Below are 18,218 nucleotides of genomic sequence, written 5' to 3'. Positions count from 1 at the left end.
TTGAGCAGCTATTTCTGGCTTCTCTGAAGTCAGGAGACCTGGGCGTAAGGGCCTGTCTCTCTACTCAGCTGGAGGCCGGAACTGAGAAGCTGCGTTGTTCGGGATGGGACACCATCCATCCAGTTTCCCTGCCCCCCACCCTGGCCATGACCTCTCCAGGGCGGGTCTCACCCCTATTGTCACCTCACCCCTTAGCACTTGTGAGTGGAGGCATGTCCTTTGAGGAGATGAGAGGGACACCGGTGCAGCCCTCAGGGCCTTCTTGGGGCTCCCTCCTTGGGGTCTACTGTGCAGAGACCATGGCTCCCCTTAGCACTGGGCGTCAGTCCTGGTGCTCGGAGAGGGAGGCGGGAGTCCTCTGGTTCCTTGGAACTCCCTGTATCTGGCCATCCTCCTCCTCCTTCCTTTCCCTCTCCCCCTCTGCTCCCCTCCTCCCTCTCTCTCCACTCTCCTTCTCCCTCCCCTTCTGCACCGCTTCCCTTCCTCTCTCCACTCTCCCTTTCTCTTTCCTCCTCCCCCACTGCTCTCCTCCCCCTCCTCTCTCCCTTTCTCCCAGCATCTTCTGGCTTCCTCTCAAGTGCATTCCGTTCTAGTTTGGAGGTGAAATGTATCCTGGCTTATGCACTGAAGGTGTGGTCCCCATATGGTATTCAGAGGTAAGCTTTGGGAAGATGGCTGGATCAAGGAGTGGGCAGCTAACTTCAGCAATAGATTCATCATCCAGGAGTAGACTCATAAGTCCATGGATGGACCTCTCAGAAGTGATGGGAACTAGAAGCGGGGGGCACTGTGACCCCTAGCCTCCCAACCCTCTGCTCCTTGGGTGCTAAGAGCAGACCCCTTCAGTCGCCAGCTCCCACCATGTCACAGACCCATTGTCACCAGAGCTGACGCCTCTGCAGCCATGAGGCTGCAAGGATCCTCCTCTGTCTTGTGCGTTAGCATCTCAGAAGTTTTCATTGCAGCAGCAGAAAGCTACAGGTACACTGCTGTCTTAGTGCGTGGTGCAGCTCTTCCGGTTCTGACTGATGGGGTTCTGATCACACACCTGTTCCTATAGCTGATGTTTTTACCCACAGAAAACGGAAGAGGAGGTATCCAGGCCACAAACAGCACAAACCAAGGATGGAGGCCCGAGGCCTGTGTTCATAGCAGGGCCAAGTGAGCACGAACAGAAAGGACATCACGATCCCATCTGCCAGCCTATTGCAGGACAGGCTGTGTGGCCTTGGGCAAGATACTGACCTTCTCTGAGTTTTGAGTTCACCACAGGAAGACTGGGGATAATGACAGCACCCACTTAAAGGTTAAAGGTGAGAGTTAAATGGGCCAGAAACGTCCAGACGTCCTAAACTACCAGTTGAAGCCAGGGTAACTCAGATGGGCCGGTTTTCAGCTTTGAAGAGAGCGATGTGTGGTGTTTTCCCAGTTTGTAGGCTTCAGGCCACAGACATGAAGCAGACAGAGTCCTGGGGGGTGGAGCAAGGGGCTGTGTGTTCCCAGGCAGAGCCAGTTGTTTGAAGGGTTGTGTCCTGACACTTCCTTGTGACTGAGCAGCCCCAGGAAGGAGAGACTCATCCAGCTGTCAGCCTGCTGTGGAGAGGGAACATCTGGATTCACAGACTTTTCCAGGGAAGTGCGGGAGCTTGTTACCAACTGAGAGCCTGCGGGACACAGGGCTTCAGACCCCAGAAGAAGGCTTCCACGCTGGGGTTAGCAGGATTAATTTGTTAAATTATTAGATTTAGACCTTTTGCCTGGGGTTAGCAGGATTAATTTGTTAATTTATTAGACCTTTTGCCACTGAGCAGCCCTACCTGCCCCTGCCCCTGCCCCTGTCCCATGCCAAGGTTAGACCATTACTGGCATCTCCCTCTGCCCCTGGTCCCAGCTATACAACTTCAGGCATTTGAGGCTCAGGGCAGGTGAGGGACTAGCCTGGGGTCATTGATCCTTTATTCTACCCTGGTCACTATGGCCACCCTGGTCACCATGGCCACCCTGGTCACCTTGGTCACACTGGCCATCCTCATCATCCTTGTTACCCTGGTCACCCTGGCCACCTTGGCCACCTGACCACCCTGGCCACCCTGGTCACCCTGACCACCCTGGTCACCATGGCCACCCTGGTCACCATGGCCACCCTGGTCACCCTGACTAACCACCCTGGTCACCCTGGCAACCCTGACCACCCTAGTTACCCTGGTCACCCTGGCACCACAGGCCGGAGGTCACCTTCTGGAGAGGCCTCACCTTCCTGTTTGAAGCAATACCACCTGTCAGGCCCTCAGCAGATTCCTTAAACCCCTCATCAGGGTGGGGGGCTGGGGGGTAAGAGGTGTCAGGGTGAGAGATGTAGTTGTGAAGAGTGTGGGGAGCGAAGGGTGGAGAGGAAGGGGAGGGGGAAGGACATAGGGGTAGGAGAGGGGTGTGTGGGGGAGGGGAAGGAATTTTGAGAGGCAGGGGGAGTTTGTTTTCCTGAGTGCTTTAGGATTTGATTTTATGCCGGGCAGTGGTGGCACACAACTTTAATCCCAGCACTTGGAAGGCAGAGGCAGGCAGATTTCTAAGTTTGAGGCCAGCCTGGTCTACAGAGTGAGTTCCAGGACAGCCAGGGCTACAGAGAGAAACCCTGTCTTGAAACAAAACAAAACAAAAATTTATTTTATTTTACTTTGTGTGTGAAAGTGCTGTACCTGCATACATGTATGTGCACCAAGTGCATGGAGGCTAAAAGAGGGAGTTAGATCTCCTGGGACTACAGTTACAGATGTTTAGTTAGGGAGTTACAGATGACTGCAGCCATGAGTGTCGGGAATGGAACCGAAGTCCGCTGCAAAATCAACAAAGGCTTTTAACCAGTCATCTCACAGCTCTGAAACAGAATCTTCAGTAGTCCAGGCTAGCCTCAAACCCACCATGTAGCTGGGGAGGACCTCGGAATGCTGTCCTCTGAAGTTCTGGGATTAAAGGCATGTGCCACATGCACACCTGTTAGCTCTTCCAAATGGCCACAACTGGAGCCTGATAGCCCTCAGCCTGTGATGTACCACTGTCCTGCTGTGGCAACAAATGTGGCAACTGGCCGGCCAGTCGGTGGCTCTGAGCTTCCCCGAGTGGGCGTTCTGGAGGGGCATCTCCAAGGCCTATGCACAGCCTCTCGGGGCCTGTTGGCTTCAGCAGCTGACAGACAGCATGCATAAACAAGAGCGTCTGGGAAACAGGTGTGTGTGTGTGTGTGTTTGTGTGTGCACGCGCTTGCGTGCACAGCCACAGGGAGCAGCCACAGGGAGAGGCACCAGTAAGTATTCAGCGATGGTGTCAGACTGACATCAGGCTAATGGTTGCTTTTAAGTGTCAGTTGGATGTAATCTAGAAGCATCCAGGAAGAGTTTCAATGAGAGGATGTCTAGACCAGGCTGGCCTTTGGGCCTGCCTTGGGCGCTTGCCTTGATGACCTTAACTGACGGGACAAGAGCCACCTTGAAAGTGGGAGGGGCTGCTGTCTAAGGAGAGGGCCTTGCACTGCAAGAGCAGAGGAAGCTGAATGGTGAGCGTGTGTGTGTCCCCCCCCCCCTCTCTCTCTCTCTCTCTCACTTTCTGACTGACTTGGTCAGGGTGATTTTTTTTTTCTCTTGTTTTGTTTTGAGACCAGGCTCTCCCTACATAGACCAGCTGTCCTAGAACTTACTATGTAGACCAGGCTAGGCTCAAACTCACAGAGATCTTCATGAGTCACCACTCCCAGCTTCTCATGTTGTTTGTTTTTTAATCACAGCAACAGGAATGAGTTAGGACAGTCAGGTGCTTCTCTGAGGAGGGAACAGTCATGCGGAGGCTTGGGGACATGGCACAGGAGGTGAGCTGGGAAAAGCTCTCAAGGGAGAAAGTTCTGGAGCCAGGGAGTAGCAAGCAAAGGCCCTAGGGTCAGTGTGAGATTATGACAGTGCAACTTGTAAAGACGCAACAGGTTCTCCATGCTGCCAATGGACTGAACGCAGGACAGCTGCCTTAAGTCCCGCACACACCAAGGACCAAGATGAGAGTCTCACTGCTAAATCTATGCATCTTCTGGCTTTTGTCCCAAGGGTTTCTATAGATTATAAGGTTGTCATGGGTACATGGGGAGGGATTAAGTTCTTAAATCATCTCATGGATCCTGATTTCTGTGGGAACATAGAGAAACTGAGGCAGCAGGTTGTGGACCTTGATGGCTGGAAACATTTTCGCTAGAGGAAAGTGGCTGTGTGCAGTTTAGGTGCAGTTTCCTGAGGGTGGCTCTCAGGAGGCCATGGGTACTGCATGGGTGAGTGCTGCACGGCAGATAGAGGGTGAGACCTTAGATTCCGTCCGGTCTTTTTCTGGAAGCGTGCTTGCTAGTTGGTGCTATGATCTGGAGTGTCCCTGGTGAATGCCGGGGTTGGGGCCTGGTTTTGTTTTGTGCTGGCACTAGTTTGTAAAGATGTTTTGAAAGAAGCCAGGGGCCTTGGAGACGCCTGTCACTGAGGCTCGGGCTGAGGAGTTGCTTGGCTATGTAACAGGGGCGCTCAGGTCAGGTTTTGTTTGCAAGAGGCCTTGCCCGGTCTGCGGTCTGCGGGAACATCTGCTGGCTGCTCTGGCACTGCTGGGCACTGTAGCCTGGCCTGGGCCTTGTGGAGCTGAGCCCGGGGCCCATCTGAGTCTGCTCTTCTACACTGCCCTGCTGTCCAGATTGTGAGTGAGTTAGTTTAATTTTAATATTTGTTTTGTTTCATTTGTTTTTTGAGACAGGATTTCTCTGTTTTGTTTTATTTTTGTTTTTTTTTTGGGGGGGGTACAAAGTCTCACTACGTAGCCTTGAATATCCTAGTGCTCCCTAGGCTCTCTAGACCAGGCTGGCCTCAAACTTAGGTTTGTCTGCCTTTTTCTCTCAAGTGGTGGGATTAAAGGTGTGCACCATCACACCCGACTTGGATTCTAATCTTGTTTTGTTTTGTTTTTTTGAGACAGGGTTTCTCTGGCCTGGCTGTCCTGGAACTCACTCTTTAGACCAGGCTAGCCTCGAATTCAGAAATCTGCCTGCCTCTGCCTCCCAAATGCTGGGATTAAAGGCACCACCACTGCCCGGCCTGTTTTAATCTTTTATTTCCACATTTGAGGAGAAGAAATGGTTTGAACCCTTACGGTCTTAACTGTGTCAGTTGTCTGAGGCATGGGGGATGATGATACTTAGATCTGGGGTACCATTGTTGTTGGATAAAGATCCAGAAAGCCAAAATTCCCGGAAAGCTGTCTACTTGCATTTTAATTTGAACACCATTTTAAAACCATATATTGGAGGTGGGGGTGGGGCTCACATGCCACTGAACACATGAAAAGGTCAGAGGGCAGCTTGTGGGAATCAGCTCTCTGCTCCTACCACGTGGTTTCAGGGATTGAGCCACGGACCTTAGATTCGGCAGCAAGCCCCTTTCCCAGCTGAGACATGCTGCCGCTGCAGGTGAAAAGTCCTAGGTTAAGATTTCTTGTATTACATGACGTTAATCCCAGCACTTGGGAGGCAGAGGCATGTGGATTTCTGAGTTTGAGGCTAGCCAGGTCTAGAGAGTGAGTTCCAGGACAGCCAGGACTACACAGAGAAACCCTGTCTCAAACAGACAGACAGACAGACACACACACACACACTCACACACACACAAAGAAAAGAAAAAAGAAAAAAAGTAAAGAAAAAAGGAGAGAAGTTTTGTATTGGTATAAGGATATTGATAACAAAATTTTTCTAAATTAGATTCTAAAAAAGAAATAAAGAAATTAAATTTACATTTATTTTCTTACGAAGAAGCCAAAGGACACACACAAAAAGAGGCTATAAAATATTTTATGCTAATTAAAATGCATTATTTGAAATACATTGGGGAGATCCAAATGTAATTGCATTGTGACATCGTCTTGATATAAGGAGGCTGCTACACATGAGCATCCTCAGATGTACAAGTAGCTTGGTGCATAATTGTGGAGAGGAGATCAAATCCACCTAAATGATGGTCGTCAACATTGCTATTGTGTTCTTGCTGTGAGTTTATTTTTCAGGCTTATAATTGTTAGATAGATTTTAGGAAGGAAGGACTGCCTAGAAGATCACCAATACTGGGCTGGCAAAATGGCTCAACAGATTAAGACACTTGTTGTCAAACATGAGGACTTGAGTTCAGTACCAGGGACCCACATGGTTGAACAAGAGAACCAACTTCTACAGGTTGTTCTCTGAGCTCCAGATACATGCTGTAATTTAAAATAAAAGAATGCAGGGCAGAAGATATAAGTGCTTTTGCAGATGGCCCAATTAGACCTCCTAGTACCCATATGGGACCCCACATGAGTCCCTGTAACTCTAGCTGTAGAGTTCCTGGTGCCCTCTTCTGGTCCCTGTGGGCACTGCACTCACATGCAAAGAAATTCATGAAAAAAGATCATAGCTGTCTATGTTAAAGATTCTTTTTATTAAATATTTTTATTTTCGTGTGTACGTGTACATGTACCTGTGTGTAAGTGTAAGCCAAGAGATGGCTTAGTGTTTGATAGTGTGTGCCACTCTTGCAGAGAGGTTGGGTTCCAGGACCTACCTCAGGTGACTCACATATGCCTGTAATACCCCCAGGGGATCTAGCACTCTCTTTTGGCCATCTTGGGTACTGCACTCATGTGCAAAATCCACACCCTTTCTCATACACGTGTACTCATATGATGTGTGGAGGCCTGCTTCAACTTTAACCTCTGATGTGTGTCTAAACACACACACGCAGATGTACAGATACACACATATAGAGACACACATACATGCTCACACGCTCACACAAAAAAGATTCAGAGACAAAATAAAAATCCAAAACCAAATAAACCCTTAGACTTTTCCTGTGTCATATTGGAATAAGATGTGATTTCACAGACATGTTAATTAGCCAAGTAATATCTTTGAAGCTGCCAGGAGCCACTTACTAAGTTTAGTTATGAAGTGAAATCCAAAAGAGCTTTGTAATTGTTATTGATACAGAACACTAGAAGTCACTTTTTTTTAAATTTCTATTTTATTGATCGTCAATGTATGTGGGAGGTATGCATACTGGTGCACGTTACCCACGGCTGTCTTGTGGTGATCAGAGGACATCTGCAGCTGTTGCTTCTGTCCTTCACCAAGACGGTTCTGAGGATTGAATTCAAGTCACCAGACTCAACCACAAGTGCTTTTAGCAGCTGAACCAACTTAACTGCCCCAAATATCAGAAAAGACCTAATTCTGCTGGGCGTGGTGGCACATGCCTTTAATCCCAGTACTCAGGAGGCAGAGGCTGGTGAATCGCTGAGTTCCAGGCCAGCCTGGTCTCCAGGGTGAGTTCCAGGATAGCCAGGGCTACATGGAGAAACCTTGTCTCCAAACAATGAGTTTTCTTATTCCAACCAAATTTTTGAAAGAAGAAAAGTGTTTTAAAGAGGAATATTTCACAAATGTGGTGAAATGGTTAAGGCTGACTGCCACCCGGACAGAGCTTAGAATCACCTGGGTGATGAATCCACCGGCAGTTGTCTTAACGGCATTAGTTAAGGAGCCATGTCCACTGTGGGCAGCACTATTCCCTAGGCGGGATCCTGACTCTACGTGGATAGAAATGGTGAGGGGAACTGAGTGGCAGCAAGTGCTCACCACTTTCCATCTCCTGAGTGAAGATGAGATGTGGTGAGCTTCAAGTTCTTGCTCTCCTAGTCCTCATGATAGACTCTTGAGCTGTCTGTCAATCAGGACAAACCCTCCCCCCCTCAAGCTGCCTTTGTTGGGACATTTTCATCACAGCAACAGAAAAAGAAAACACAACATCCAGGCCTTCAGATTTCCAGGATAACATCCTTTTCTAGCAGTGTAAAGATTTTGTTGTCTAGCTTTTTAAAGGTTTATATCAGCGGTCATCACCCTTCCTAATGCTCTGACCCTTCAGTACAGTTCCTCGTTTGTGGTGAACCCCTCCCTATAAAATTACTTTCATTGCTACTTCAGAAATGTAATTTTGCTACTGTTATGAATCATAATATAAGTACCTGATATTATGCAGGATATCTGATATGAGACCCCTGTGAAAGGGTCATTTGACCCCCAAAGGAGTCTCAGCCCACAAGTTGAGAACCACTGGTTTACATGGTTGCAAGAAACTTAAATGTGTGCTTCATTACACATGTGCCATGATGTATACACACACACACACACACACATATACACACACATGTATGAACTTGCTGTGGGTGGCCTCTATGTACCCTTGGGTGGCCTGGAACTTGCTCTGTAGACCAGGCTGGCTTCCAACTCAGAGAGGTCCACTTGCTTCTGCCTCTAGTGCGGGGATTAAAGGCATGCATCACTCCGCTGAGACAGCATCTTCCTTTTTGAGCACTGACAAAGCAGATGTGCCTAAGTGCTTGCATTACAAGCACGCTGCTCTAATAGCTTAGAGGATTAAACACTGATCGCCCAAAGGACTCCTGATGCAGCCCGAAAGTCTTCAGCCTTCTTTGGTTGTCTTGGAGCAGGTTTTTATTTGTTTGTTTGTTTGTTTTGTTTTTAAACTTTGTATCTTCTGATGGTTACAACCCTAAAACACAAATCTCTGTGGATTACTGTGCGTGATGGTTATCGTGCCAAGTTGACACAACCTGGGAAGAGAGCATGAGGGGGCTTCTATAGTGGGTTAACCTGTAGCTGTGACTATGAGAGACTGCCTAACTTAGCTGATATGGGAAGACCCAGGCAACATCCTCCAGGCTGGGGAATCCTGAGCTTGGATCCTGGTTTGGATGAGAATGGCCCCCATAGGATTACAGGGCGTGGCATTAGCTTCTCGCATGCTTCATTTTGGTCAAGAAAGCAGGCTTCGGGCACTCTCTCCTCCTCTCTGTATGAGATCAGACCGAGTGAGAAGACCCTGCAGGAGGGGCCACTAAGCAGCACTGTGCTCAGAAACGGCACTAAGACAAGGGACTAAACTAAAGCCCCAAAGACACAGGGCGAGAGGCCAAATCTGCCTGGACCACAGACACGCAGCAAAGAGCAGGCTGCCGTGTGCCAGCTCCTCCCATCTGCGGCGGGGAGCTTGGGCGGAAGCAAGCGCTCTTCCCACCCAGGCTGCTGGTCAGCTTCCTCTCAGCTCCTGACAGGGACACGGCTCAGAAACGTCCACGTGGGTCCAACAGGTGGCGTGGCATCTCATGTTCATCCAGACAGAGGAATGGACAATGTGGTGGCGTCTGTCAGCTTGACTTGTGAATATATAACAGACCCTCATGCTGACATGAGCCCAGGTAACAGGGTCAACCTGGGGCGCCAGTCACCCTCCTGGAAAGCAGAGGACTGGCAAAATGTCCATGGCTGAATCTATCCATCTGCTTAACCTCCAATCTCTGTCTCATGGTGTCTATAAATGTTAAGACCTGCCTTAGTCATGGTGAGAGAGAACAGGTTGTAGCCTCTTTCCCCTGATTTCTTCAGAAATACAGAGAAACCAAAGTAGTGGGCTTTGGGCCTGAGTCTCAGGCTATCAGCTTGCTCTTTTGGGCAGTGTGACCAGAGAGCAGAGGACAAGGGTCACTGGTAAGGGTAGCCTCAGCAAACGTGCTTGTTCCAAGGGACCATGTAGGAATGTGGCTGTGTTCTGAGAGACAAGGAGTCACGGTAGGCTCTGGGCAGGTATAGGGAAGGTTCTGGTAGGGAGTATGTGTGTGTGTGTGTGTGTGAGAGAGAGAGAGAGAGAGAAAGAGACAGAGAGACAGAGAGAGAGAGAGAGAGAGAGAGAGACAGAGAAAGGAGAGAGAGAGGAGAGAGAGAGAGAGAGAGAGAGAGAGAGAGAGAGAGAGAGAGAGAGAGGCTGGGTTCTATGGAGCTCAGACTGGTTTCCAACTCACTGTGTAGCCAAAGCTGGCCTTACACTCCTCCCCATCCTCCTGCCTCCACCTTCCAAGTGTTGGGGTCACAGGCCTGGTAGGCAGGCTCAGGTCTGGTACTTTGGGGAGGCTGACTTCAGAAGCCAGAGGTCCAGCTGGGGTAACAAGTTGGGGAATGGGAGGAGCAGATGGGGACCTACAGGGGGAACAAGTATCAGGACTGGGGTGAAGGGTCCAGCCCCTCCTTTTCATAACACCTGGGAGAAGGTCTGACAATCTCCCTTTCTTGGCAGACACATCTGCGGCTCTGGGATAAGTGTAGCCCTGACCATTGGTCTTCGAAAGAAACACTCCTCTAGGCTAAGCCCTTCCAGAGTGTTAAGTGGTGTGTGTGTGTGTGTGTGTGTGTGTGTGTGTGTGTGTGTGTGTGTGTGAAGCAGCTTGCGAGCTTGCGATCGCCACCACAGTCAGGTCTGTGGGCTTGGGGCAGTCTGGAGAGGCTTTAGTTCCCGGTGAGGGACAAGGCCGGCGTGGGGGATGGGCTGGGAACCGTGGCTTGTAGGAATGTGGCGGGAACCGCTAGTCGCTCTGGTCCAGTCTCCTCCTTTCGGCCCCCTCCCATCACCACCAGGGGCCCGCCTCCCCCAATCCCCTCTCCTCCCCTCTGCCGCAGCCGGGCCACCCCTCCCTTCCCGCTCCTCCCTCTCCGTCCCACGTTCTCCAGTCGGACCCCTAGAGTGGGGGCCTTTGGGGCTGACCGGGCTGAGGATCTTGCCGTCCGGTGTTGGTGGCGGTGACCTGTTGCCACCCGTCAGCCGCGCACCCTCGAGCCATGTCCTGGGCCGCTCTGCTCGGCCTCCTGGCCGTGCTATTACTGTTGCTGCTGCTGCTGAGCCGCCGGCGCGCGCGGTGAGTATCCCCGGGACTCAGGGCGCGGAAAGGACGCCAGGTGAAACTGAGGGTCGGTGACGTGGGACCCGGACAGAGTTGATACTCTGCAGCTTGCCTGGTGTCCCCGCGCCCTAGACTCCTAGACTTACTGTGGCTCAGTCCCGGGTGGGAACGCTGAGGCTGGGGACTGGCCATGATGCCCGGACGGGGTCATACTGATCGAGGGATTCCCAGTGATGGATGAAGGTCCAATATGGGATCCAGGACACACCTGCCAGCGGAGAAACTTGGGTGGAGTTGAACCAGATCCTTGGTCCTTAAAAAGTGTAGGGCGATGTGGCAACTCTGCCATTTAGGAGAAAAACCAAAAGCTTCTCTTTATCCTGGGGTGTTCGCCTGGCCAGCCTTAGGTCTTTGTGTAAGGTATTTAAATTTTAATTTGCATCCCACAGAACCAGAATACACTTGACTTAAACCAAGCAAGAACCTTCTCGCCCCGACTGACTCTCCTTCTCCCTTCCTCAGGCCTTTCCTGTTGCTCGGTTTGGGCGGAACTTTCCAGATTAAAAAAAAAAAAACACCAAAACAAACAAAAACCAGCCCCCCTCCCGCCCCAGACACACACACACTACTTCAGACTAGTTTGAGAGTTTCAGAGAAGTGGCAAATGTTATAGACTTCCCTCCTGCTTCCAATCCCCGGAGGCTCACATCCTATATTCTTGTAGGATGTTTATCTCCTGTAAAAGCCAGCACTGGTCCTTGGTTGGAGCTGAGTTTCAGACTCTGGAGGTCCGTCAGTCTTCTCAGTGAGCTTCTAGGGCCTGGGCTTCCCGCCCCACATCCCCAGATGTTTCAAGAGCTGCTCTCCTCCGCAGACTCCAGCTCCGGTAACCCAGGGCAGTTCTGCTGCCTGTTTACATTAGAGGGCCCGAAAAGCCCAGAAACACCGAGAACTTGAGTTTTTAAACAATGTGTGAGCTGCGTTTTCCAGCAGCCGCCTCAGTCCAGGCACGCTTCCAGGTGAAAGTTAAAACCATGGATTTGCTTATCGGGGCCCCAAAAGGAGGGAACAAAAATTCAAAAGCCATTCCTGTTGCAATGTCTTTAGCTGGGCTCTTTAGCTGCCGGCTCTCTCTGCACCAGATCTGTGTTTTTGGTTTCCAAAGTTTCCTTTCTCCCGCCAGATGTTAGAGATGACATCTGTTCATGTTCCAGGCAGGTACTCCTGGGCTTCTCCATCCCTTCACCCGTGGGTTTTCTGGTTGTTGTGAGAGCATTCTTTCTTAAAATTTATATGTATTTGTTTTAGTGTGTGTGGATGTGTGTGCACCATGGGGCTCGGGTGGAGGTCAGAGGACGACTTACTGGCATTGGTTCTCACCACGTGGGTCCTGGGGATCCGACTCAGGCCAGCAGGTTTGCTGCCAGACACCTTTACCCTCTGAGCCATCTGGCTGGTCCTGCTTGTACAGATTTTTGTGTTTCACAAAGGGTGCTTTGCTTTGTCTGCTGTGCTACGCCCTGGGGTAGATACAACAGCAAGGAAGAGGGTGGACCCCGTGAGGTAGGACATCTGAGCTCTGGTCATTCTCCCAGCGGGGAAGGTCCCTGCCTGTGGGGCAAGTTAGTGTCCTCTGTCCCAGTTCTCAGTGTCTAAAGCGATGAGATGATGATGGTGACAATGAAGATGATGACGATGATTACGGATGCGTGTAATGGCAGGGGAGGATGAATAACCCCCCCCCCCCACACACACACCCAGCAGTGCGGTTTGAGCTGACTTCTTGACTGACAATCTGAGAGCTCTTTTAACTTGGGATGAAACCGATTTTTATGTGTGCGGGTGTTAGAAACGAAAATCTTACTGTTGCACCGAGAAACGGAGACAAAGTAGGAAATAAAATCTAGCCAGGTGATTTCTTTCTTGAAAAGGCTGCGCCATGACCCAAGCCTGGCTGGCAGCAGCTTGGCTAGCACCTGACTGTCTATCTTGCTTCTGACCTTCTGTATTTTTCCAAGACACAGCCCTGGCCTGCTGTAAATTCACATGAGCTTCCCAGGTCTGGCCACGTCAGTCATTTCCTCTTTTTTTTGGGGTTTTTTTTTTTTTTTTTTTTTTTTTTTTGGTTTTTTGGATTTGATTTTTTTTGAGACAGGGTTTCTCTGTGTAGCCCTGGCTGTCCTGGAACTCACTCTGTGGACCAGGCTGGCCTCAAACTCAGGAATCCACCTGCCTCTGTATCAACAGGCGCGCATCACCACCACCTGGCACATTAGTCATTTCCAAATGATGTTTGGCTAATGCTCGGAGCAAGGCTGGGGAAACACTAAGTCCCCTCTAAAAACCAATCAAGACATCATATAAAACAATATGCCAGACTTTCAAAAACTCCTCCGAGGTGGGCTGCTGTCATTCCTTGAAAAGCCTGTGGACCTTCCTGGCAGCAGGGTCGGTGTTGGCATCTCCCCTGGAACTCCCATTTCCATGACCGAATTAGGTGAAGATGCAAAACCAGAAGAGAATTTGGATGTGGAACTGAATGCCTGTGCTGTAGGAACTTCTGGGGGTGCCATGATCCTCTGAGGTCTCAGTGGTACCAGGAAGGCTTAGGGGCACGGCCGTCTTAGTTCATGCCATGTGGTTGGTCCATGGCCCTCACCATCTTGATGATGTCACTCTTCAAGATGGCAACCAAGTCACACTGTTGCCTCCATCCTGATAGGTCACTGGGCAAGATGGCAACAAACCTCATGGTTATGTTTTGATTGCTATGAGCTCAGTTCTTTGAGGAAATGGGCCAGGCCCCATCACGGCATGCATCGAGGGATCCATGCTTTCATTGTCAGGCTCAGGGTGGACTGTCAGGCTGTGTGAACCGTCAGGCTCAGGGTGGACTGTCAGGCTGTGTGAACCGTCAGGCTCAGGGTGGACTGTCAGGCTGTGTGGACTGTCACGCTGTGTGGACTGTCAGGCTGTGTGAACCATCAGGCTGTGTGGACTGTCAGGCTGTGTGAACCGTCAGGCTGTGTGGACTGTCAGGCTGTGTGAACCGTCAGGCTGTGTGGACTGTCAGGCTGTGTGAACCGTCAGGCTGTGTGGACTGTCAGGCTGTGTGAACCGTCAGGCTCAGGGTGGACTGTCAGGCTGTGTGGACTGTCAGGCTGTGTGAACCATCAGGCTGTGTGGACTGTCAGGCTGTGTGAACTGTCAGGCTCAGGGTGGACTGTCAGGTTGTGTGGACTGTCAGGCTGTGTGGACTGTCAGGCTGTATGGACTGTCAGGCTGTGTGGACTGTCAGGCTGTGTGGACTGTCAGGCTCAGGGTAGACTGTCAGGCTGTGTGGACCGTCAGGCTGTGTGGACCGTCAGGCTGTGTGGACCGTCAGGCTATGTGGACTGTCAGGCTCAGGGTGGACTGTCAAGCTGTGTGAACCGTCAGGCTGTGTGGACTGTCAGGCTGTGTGAACCGTCAGGCTGTGTGGACTGTCAGGTTGTGTGGACTGTCAGGCTCAGGGTGGACTGTCAGGCTGTGTGGACCGTCAGGCTCACGGTGGACTGTCAGGCTTAGGTCTAGACTAGCAAACTGAAGAAACCAGATGGAATTCCTTGGTTCCAACCCAAGACAGAGAGTCCCTGTATCTTACCACAGATTCTAAGTGAGAGTCAAATAATGCCACCTGGACATTGTTTTGAATTCCCCCGGGGTTCCTATACAGTCTGTTGCTGGGCAGGGGGTCCACTGAAGGAAATGGAGAGAACCGGGAGGTGCACCCAGTGCCTGTAGGGGGCGCTATTTCTCTGGAAGGATGACCTTAGTGTCACCTGAGCAGGATATGGCCTGAGACTGCTCTGTGACCATCTTCGGATTGGCAGGGACTTTCCCCCCCTCTGCATGCATAGCTGTATACCATGTGTGTGCCTGAAGCCTTAGACGGCAGAAGAAAGCATCAGATCACCTGAAATTAGAGTTACAGGTGGTTGTGAGTGGCCACTAGGAACTGAACCTGGATCCTTTGAAAGAGCAACAAGAGCTTTTTCTATAACCAGTACTGGCAGGAATTTAAGCCCGAGAAACCAGCTTGTTAAAACAGTTAATCCTGATTTAAAACAGTAGTAGCTTCTACGGTGATGGCTTTTCTCAGTCACAGAAGCAGTTGCCTGGGAGCAGGCGGTCTAAGACAGTATTGGGCCTAACCACGCCTCTTCTTCCTTCTGCCAAACCTGATCCAAAGTCTCCCAGGTTTTCTGAGGGAACGGGTTGGAAAGGGACAGAGGAAGAATCCCATACCCAGAGAAGGGTGATTGGAAGTTAGATTTTGGAGGTCTCTCCTTTGGTGGGGCAGGGAGGGGCATTTTGAATAGAATGGAGGAACCATCTGAGAAAATCTATTTCCCTTTCCTCTTTCCTTGGCCTGACTATTTTACCTTCCAAACCTTAAAGTTCACAGCCCCATTCTGAGGAGGTTTCTGTGTCTAAATACAGAATCTACTCACTGTAATATTTTCCTGGGCCCTTCACTGAATTGCTGAGAAAATTTCCATTCTGGGATTGTTACTGATTGGAAAGAGTCTCATCTGCCTAAGACCCTGTGGGCCAGGCCAATAGGTCCCGGGATACGTCTCCACTAAGGGAAAGGCTCCGCTCTCCCAGGAGGCTTTGAAATGTGGGATAAACCTCAAAGCTGTCGGAAGAGAATAATCTTGATGTTGTACAAACACACCAACAACATGAAAGTGATTAGGCAAGGGTATTGGTTTGTGTATCGCTTCTCGGCCTTTTGGCTAAGTCAAGTGTGGTTTGTGTAAAAAGTGTGCACCAGGACCCAGACCGGGCTGGCAAGTGTGCCAGGGCTGGAAGGCACCTTGGTGGTTGTTCTAATGAAATCGTGACTATGTCTTTTCTCCAATGGCTGGGGTCCAGCCTCTCAGTCTTTTACAGTTGTGTAGCTTTCAAAGACTCTGTGCAAAGGACATGAAGGACTCATGTGATGGGGTCAGCTGTGGGTGTCAGCTGTGGGTCGGATGGGGTCAACTGTGGGTCAGATGGGGTCATCTGTGTGACATCAAGTCCTGGGAGTAATGCAGCCTCACCGGTGGGAGATGAAAAGATTTTCATAAAAGTTGTACATGGCAGGGGGATTTATGAAATATTGGCCCTTGGTGGGCTAATCTCCTTTTTTTCTTCCTTCTCAAGACAAGGTTTATTTGCGTAGCTTTCGCTGTCCTGTAGACAAGGCTGGCCTCGAACTTACAGAGAGCCACCTGCCTCTGGCTCCCCAGTGCTGGGATTAAAGGCATGCACCTCCGCCACCACCGCCTGTGCTCTAGCCAACTTTATAGAAATCCAAACAAATGGGCACCCAGGAAGGCCGATGAGAAGGCTTGGGGAGACATGGGTATGGGAGACCTCAGCCACCGTGGGGTGACAGAAGGAAAGGCCTACAGGCCTACGGGCACTCTGGTTCCTCCAATTTAGATTTTTTTAAAAAAATGGTGTGTATGAGGTTTTTACCTAAATGTATGTCTGTAATCCATATGTGTAGAGGGCCTGGAAGACGACATCGGATCCCCTGGGACTGGAGTTACAGATGGCCGTGAGCCATTTGGTGTGCGTGTGGGGGATGCAACCTGGCTTCTCTAGAAGAGCGACTGCAGCTCTTCACTGGTGCGGAGGGTGGAGGCTCAGGGAGGCCGTGTAACTTGCTCGAGTTTCAGCCCTGGTTAAAACTCTGGACTCCAGGCATCTTCGTTTGCCCGGAGTGACCAGTTCTTTCCTTTGCCGCGTGTTGCTTCACTGATCTGAGCACTCAAAAATCCCAGACGATATGAGCCACAGCTCTGAACCAAACAGTTCCAAGGAAGGAAAAGATAGGCGAGCGTTGGAAGACGTGCGTAGGCGGGACCCAACGTTCGGGTGGAAATACGTAAGGCTGTATTTCCTCCCTGCCCCATTCCTTTCTCCTGACCAAACCTGGGGGTGACTTCAACACCGCCCCCCATCAGACAGCAGGGGCTTGAAGGGCTACACAGAAAGCATATTTCATATCTGTCCTTCAGTTCCCCAGGTTCGGCTTGTCCTAGCAAAAACTAGGACTCACCAATGGGATGGCGGTGCATCTGCCCTCAGGCATTTACAAAAAAAATTTAATTTTTTTAAAATAAGAACTTTGTTTAAATAAAAAACAACAACAACAACAACAAAAAAAACCCAAAAAAACAAACTTAAAACCAAAAGAGGCTCACCGCACAGCATTAAGGAAGCAGGTCACCATTACAGCCATTTAACAGCACGTGCTCGTCCTGTAACACTGCCCTCAATCTGAGAGTCTGCGATCGTAAGGAAGACAAAGACAACGCAAACCCCCTTGTTCCTGTGACTCTTAAGTCCTCACTCACTTTGGGATGTCCTTTCAAGTATAAATAAGCAAAAGTCGGTCGTAGGAAATGCAGCAGAAGGGCCCTGGGGTTCTCTACTGCTCCACGAGGGTCTCCTGATCGCCACATTGAGTTAAACACTATAAACTTAGTGGAGACAGAGGATTCAAAGTTGCCTATGGTGAAACCTAAGAACCCCTTTCCCCCCATATTCTGTTTAAAATATTGCAGATGTTATGTTGTTTTTACCCCTAAACGTTCCAGAACATATCAAAAACAGAGTCTCAATTCCCTGATCCTATCCAAGTAGAGAAACAATTCTTACTAACATGCACAGCCCCAACCAGACTCAGATTTCTGTAATGCTGACAAGAATTTTAAAGCCTGGTTGAACGTCTGTGACTTTTCTCTGGGGACATCGTGAAGTTAGGTGGAGTCAGGAATCTCCAGTGTGGGCCCACTCGGTCTAGTCACTTGCAAGTGGTTACCAGCAACATTCTTTTTTATTTCCCGGGGCCTCAGTTTCCCCACTAGTACTCTGAGGTAGCCTGCAGAAGTGTGTGCTCAGCCTCTAACCCCTTAGCTGAGTGTGTCTTTTCTTTGGCTCTTGCAGGGAGCATTGAGAGAAGTTTCATGGGCTGAATCTGTGACTGAGGGTTTAGGGGGTATCCTTGGCGTCGCTGAGGAAGGCGTGGCCAGGGCTGGTCAAGAGGCGTGGCCTGGTCAGGGGCGTGGCCCGGTCAGGGGGCGTGGCCTTGGCTAGGCAGGAGGCAGGATTTCTAGACAGAAATGGGTATCTGTTGTTTTAACAAGCATGAGACAGAGGTCTCCGAATGGTCCTATATCAGTGTTAGCTCTTTCATGTACCAAGGGAGGAGACGTGGATGGGAGTGGAACGGGGTGGGTGGAGGGCTTCATATATATGAATCCAGTTTTCTAGTTTTTCGTGAAAATGAGAAAACACACCATACTTGGTGGTCTGTCCCTCTCTAAACCTCCCCACAGCCCTTTCCCCCTCCAGTTGCCACTCCAGCGCTCAGCTGGTCTGTC

At 50.2% G+C, this 18,218-nt stretch overlaps 1 protein-coding gene across 2 annotated transcripts in view; it reads left to right on the top strand.

Annotated features, from left to right (window-relative positions):
* Window positions 1–591: 591 nt before the first annotated feature.
* The window catches only part of Ptgis (prostaglandin I2 synthase), a 51,223-nt gene continuing 33,596 nt past the window's right edge, over window positions 592–18,218 (top strand). Inside the window, exons 1-2 of one of the 2 annotated variants that reach the window (XM_052184343.1) lie at window positions 592–656; window positions 1,080–1,313. Coding sequence is in view for 1 of the 2 variants with exons in the window: in XM_052184342.1 (XP_052040302.1) it covers window positions 10,733–10,809 (77 nt within the window). In the remaining variant the exon portion in view is untranslated. Of the gene's footprint in view, window positions 657–1,079; window positions 1,314–10,566; window positions 10,810–18,218 lie in introns of those variants that run through there. The other variant, XM_052184342.1, reaches the window with a different exon arrangement.

The sequence above is a fragment of the Apodemus sylvaticus genome, chromosome 5 (assembly GCF_947179515.1).
Source record: "Apodemus sylvaticus chromosome 5, mApoSyl1.1, whole genome shotgun sequence".
Classification (NCBI taxonomy): domain Eukaryota; kingdom Metazoa; phylum Chordata; class Mammalia; order Rodentia; family Muridae; genus Apodemus; species Apodemus sylvaticus.
This window is presented reverse-complemented; position numbering and strand designations above follow the sequence as displayed.